The sequence below is a fragment of the Nematolebias whitei genome, chromosome 8 (genome assembly GCF_014905685.2).
Source record: "Nematolebias whitei isolate Nwh7 chromosome 8, NemWhi1, whole genome shotgun sequence".
Taxonomy (NCBI): Eukaryota; Metazoa; Chordata; class Actinopteri; order Cyprinodontiformes; family Rivulidae; genus Nematolebias; species Nematolebias whitei.
In genome coordinates, this window is record NC_056505.1 from 7,877,279 (window position 1) to 7,881,896 (window position 4,618).

The window sequence follows — 4,618 nt, forward strand, 5'->3', positions numbered from 1 at the left end:
ATAGGGTGAGAAGTTCAGTTATCTGGGAGAGACTGAGTAGAATCATATCAAGAGGAGCCAGTTGAGGTGGTTCAGGCCTCTAGGGCACCTTCTTGGGGAGGTGCCCAGGGAATGTCCAACGGGTAGGAGACCCGGGGAAGACCCAGGACACACTGGAGAGACTATGTGTTTCGGTTGGCCTGGGAACACCTTGGAATCCTCCTTGAAGAGCTGGAAGATGTGGCTGTGGAAAGAGATGTCTGGGCCTCCCTACTCAAGCTCTTGCCCCCATGACCCGACTTTGGAACAATTGGAAGATAATGGATGGATGGATATGACCCAGTGTATTGTTTAGCCTGGATTAGTGTACAGTACAATGAAAATATATAAAGAAATCAGAATGTATTTGCAACCCCTCAGGAGTGGCTCATCTAAAAGCAGAGCTGTAGAGAGATTTAAAGGGTATGGCTTGCAGATTTTAAATTGTTTATGTGACAGAAGCAGCTAAAATGTGAAGGAAGTATCCTTGAAGTTCTCAGAGTTGAAGATGCCTCTCTATTTCTCTCTCTCTCAGGGAAACAACACTGCACTACTGATCAGTACATTTGTTGCACAATTTACTTCACATCAGGGTCACAGCAGTTCCTGAAAAGCAAAGGTTCACAATCACATGACTGACCCAGATTATTTCCCTTACAAAAATGTGCATTTAAAAAACATTCCTTGATAAATTAAACTGGTTTTAACTCTTTGTGGCAAAAAACAAACAAAAAAAAAAAAAAACTGATTATGTTTTAGGACTTGTTTACTGAATGATCAAATAAAAATAATTCTGTATGTCACTTCTGCCATACATAAAATAGAACAGCCCAGTCCTGATGAATGATGGTTCTAGTAAATCATTTACTTCATGTTCATTTTACACACTGTGCCAGGCAATCAGTGGCGGGAGCAATCAGTCACTCAAACATGATCTATTCTGCACGTTGGCACTCAGATCACGTGTTTTTCAAACTCTCATGGGTTTGACCATATGATTACCTGTCAAATTACATCACAGAAGGAGGTGGGGGGAGGGAGTAAACATTAACTAGCAAGTAATGTCTGCGTGTCAAACAACCACTTTACTTTACAGAAGAACATGGCAACAAGTTCTGTGAGGAGTTTGGAACACGTTCTGTCCATGTCTTCTGTCTACCTGCACCAAACCTCCAGGTAAATATGAGATTAGATTAGATTAGTTATAAAACAATGACTGAGAAGGAAGCCGTTTAGATTGATCGATTGATATCATTGATATCAGCAGGATTGTGTGTCAAACTTCATCTTGAGGAGGGAAATAGGAGATAAATGTTACTTAATATCACAGTTCATAGCAGTTAATGAGGTGTTTGTTCAGCATTCAATAAAACGTCAAATCAGAGAATATTAGGCTTTAGGGTCTTTTCAGCAGCATTGTGTATAATACCTCATTTCAATACCACAATTTTGACTATTTATTTCTAAATTCTTCATTATGTGTGTGTTGCGTTAAAAAGAATTTCACTTAAGTCTTATGTAAGAGAGTCGGTAAAAAGCAAGCCTGCTTTAATCATTTGCCAGACCTCTGAACCTTGTACTGTAACATTTACACAACATTTAGGACCTCTGGCTGCACCGAGTTCCCTCTATACCTCACTCCAACATTACTCTGAAACAAGTTTTGACTTATTATACATGCTTTTTTTTTTACAAAGTGCCGTGGGAAATTCATGATTGATCACAGTTTCTCATTAAAGCCAGTGGCCCATGATGTTATTATAAATAAGGAAAGTTTCACTGACCTTGACGGTTTGAGGATTTTTCGAACGCATAAAGCCTATAAAAGTGTTTGCGAACTAACAGATGGCTTTCAAAGTACAGATTAGGACACTGACGCTTCCTAATCTATAAAAATGGGGGATAAAGCATTTAACATTTTGTGCAAAATCCTGAAATTGAGGTTAATTGAAGCAGCTTTCGGGGGATTTAAAAATCAGAGTTTATAAAAAGCAACTAAAGTAACAGAATCAGATGTCTGGCCGAGTGTGGCAGCGCTCTTCCATATTACATGCAAACTCTTCGACTTTGTGAGATGCAACATCTGTTACAACAATCCTTCTGACTTTATTCAGCTTTCATTTTAGTGTTTTGCCTTTGTACAGCATGTCTGTTTTTAATCAAACCGCTAACAGTTTAATTTAACATCAGCATTTCTTGTGTGTATTTTGCAATACTTGGCATTTGCATGTGCCATTTTCACCCGCCATTGAATGTAAAGCAGCAATAATGTGTGTGTTCATTTATCTGTTGGGAAAAAAATCCCATGAACCACTGGTTGGATTTTAATGAAACTCTTTAAAAACTAATCACTGGCTCTATAACCGATTAACTTTTGGAGTTCACAGCTAATGGACCTTAGCCTACACCAACATGACTAAACATCAGTGAATATTACAAATACCGAGCTAAAATTCGGCATGGTATTGGTTGACAGTCATTTGCAACCCATACTTCAAGCTTAATTCATAATAACAATAATAATAATAATCCATGTCTATGCAAGACATTGCATGAGATTGTGCATATTGTTATTTTCGAGGTTTGACCAAAACAGCCACAAAATATTTCATTTATCAAAATAAGATCATGTTTAAAACGGTCATGAAAGGCAGCCATCAATATGTAGTTATTTAAGGATTGCTATTATCATTAAAAAGTCAAATTTCCCCTAAAAAAATACAACTTAAACATCTAAATGTTCAATCAGGTCATCTGGACAGTTTCTTTTTTGTGCCGAGATGCTTCGTCCGTCATCCGACGGACTTCTTCGGTCGGTTTGATGACTGGCAACTTAAACATGTTGGATGGAAATCTTTGTTTTCTGTGAGACCATTTGAGCTGCTAATGTACAAAATCCAACTGAAGTCTCAGAGATTTGTACTGCTTCTCTTGAAGTGAAAGATATTTGCTTAATATCTGCTCCAGGGTGGGTTTAATGGTGAAGTCCCTCACTGATGCTCTCATCCCACTCACTCATATCAAAAGATATTATAAATGTCTTTTAGCCCCATTAAATCATCCACATCTCCCCATTATTTTTAAAGATTTCCTTCCATGTATCGACAGCTTCTCTGGTTAATGGATTTGGTTTGAGCTGTCGTTTCTGTCGTTCATCTGGTCTCTGTGTAGGAGGTTCTCAGAAAGCAGCGACAAAGGCTGGTTCCAGTCCTTACTTGCGCACAGAGTCGATAACAGGAAGGACGCTCACTCCAACCTGCTGTCAAAGAAGGAGACCAGCAACCTGTATAAAATCCAGTGTGAGTTTTTACTACAAATAAAGATTCATTGTCTTTAGTCACAGAGGGTGAAACATACGATTTATTTTAATATAAAGGATTTCTGTTTTGTCTCAGCAGTTTATTTTTTTATTCCAACATAAGGCAGCAAAATGAATCAGGTTCATTAAATCCAGTCTGCACTGACCGTAGTGACCTTAGAGAAAACTACGTTTCATTACACATGCATTGCAAGCAAGCCAACATTATGAACTCTAACATTTTCTGACATCAGAACAAGTCGTGTGGTTTTCATTTGAGTCTGATGTGATAACCGCCTCTGAAGAAGTTTACCTTTCTGCACACACTTTGATCTTTTCTGCGGTGTACATCACACCATGCAGAGATTTCAATTTGGAGCATTCTATCAGCCATAGCCTACAACCTTTGTGCAAGTGAATCGGTTTTGTGTGAATTTGCTGAACTGGGGTGTGAAATTACTTTGTTGAAGGTTTTGGTTTTGTGCTTTAAAATAAAAATGCTAATTTCTGATCAGTCTGTCTGTCTTCTTCTTCTTTTTTTTTTTGTAGTTCACAACGTCAAACCGGAGTGCCTGGATGCATACAACAGTCTAGAGTGAAGCATTTTTCTTCTTCTTCTAAATACGGCTTTTATGAAATCGTGTTCTCTTTCTGATTTTGTTTTAAGTGAGTTATAGAAAACGTTGTAATGTGTACATTTAACAAAAGTTTGTCAGGAAGATGAAATGAATAATAAAATAAGAAACAAGTGCAACTATGGGACAAATGGAAGTCAATTACAAAAGTAGACATTTGATGGAGATTTGGCTCCTGCATAATGTTTACTAAGCTTTCAGACCTTTTAGTTAGGATGGTGGTTAGTTTGATGTCATTACTGGGAAAGGATGCAATTTTTGCAGCTTTATAAATATTTCGGCTCCTTTAACTCAGCAGTCTGGAAGTCTGGCTCCTATACTCAGCTGCTGAGCTCTGAGGAAATTAAAGTAATTTAAGTCCTCAAAGCTTAAAAAGTTTATAACATTCAACTAAACCACTCAGGGGGCACAGTTTCTGAAAGCCAGCAGCTCAGGGGCTGGACATCCAGCAATTAAAATCACTATGTAAATAAACCAAGTTTTACTTTTTAAATTTGTTTTATTAAAATGGATTATAAATGCAATTAACAGAAACCAAAACCCCAACCCAAAACCCCTGATTTATTTATTGTTTTATGGGCTGGCACTTCCAGCCCATGGGGCGCCAGTTAAATAGCCCTGGTATATAAAGAGCAAAGTGTGTGTGTGTATATATATATATATATAT

The 4,618-nt window shown here is 37.7% G+C and overlaps 1 protein-coding gene across 1 annotated transcript in view; it reads left to right on the plus strand.

The window, feature by feature from the left end:
- The first annotated feature begins 1,116 nt into the window (after positions 1-1,116).
- Positions 1,117-4,618, plus strand: part of nipsnap1 (nipsnap homolog 1 (C. elegans)) — an 11,826-nt gene continuing 8,324 nt past the window's right edge. The window contains exons 1-3 of the mRNA XM_037680215.1: positions 1,117-1,194; positions 3,190-3,317; positions 3,866-3,911. Of these exons, the coding sequence (XP_037536143.1) occupies positions 1,121-1,194; positions 3,190-3,317; positions 3,866-3,911 (248 nt within the window). The 5' untranslated portion in view covers positions 1,117-1,120. The remainder of the gene's footprint in view (positions 1,195-3,189; positions 3,318-3,865; positions 3,912-4,618) is intronic.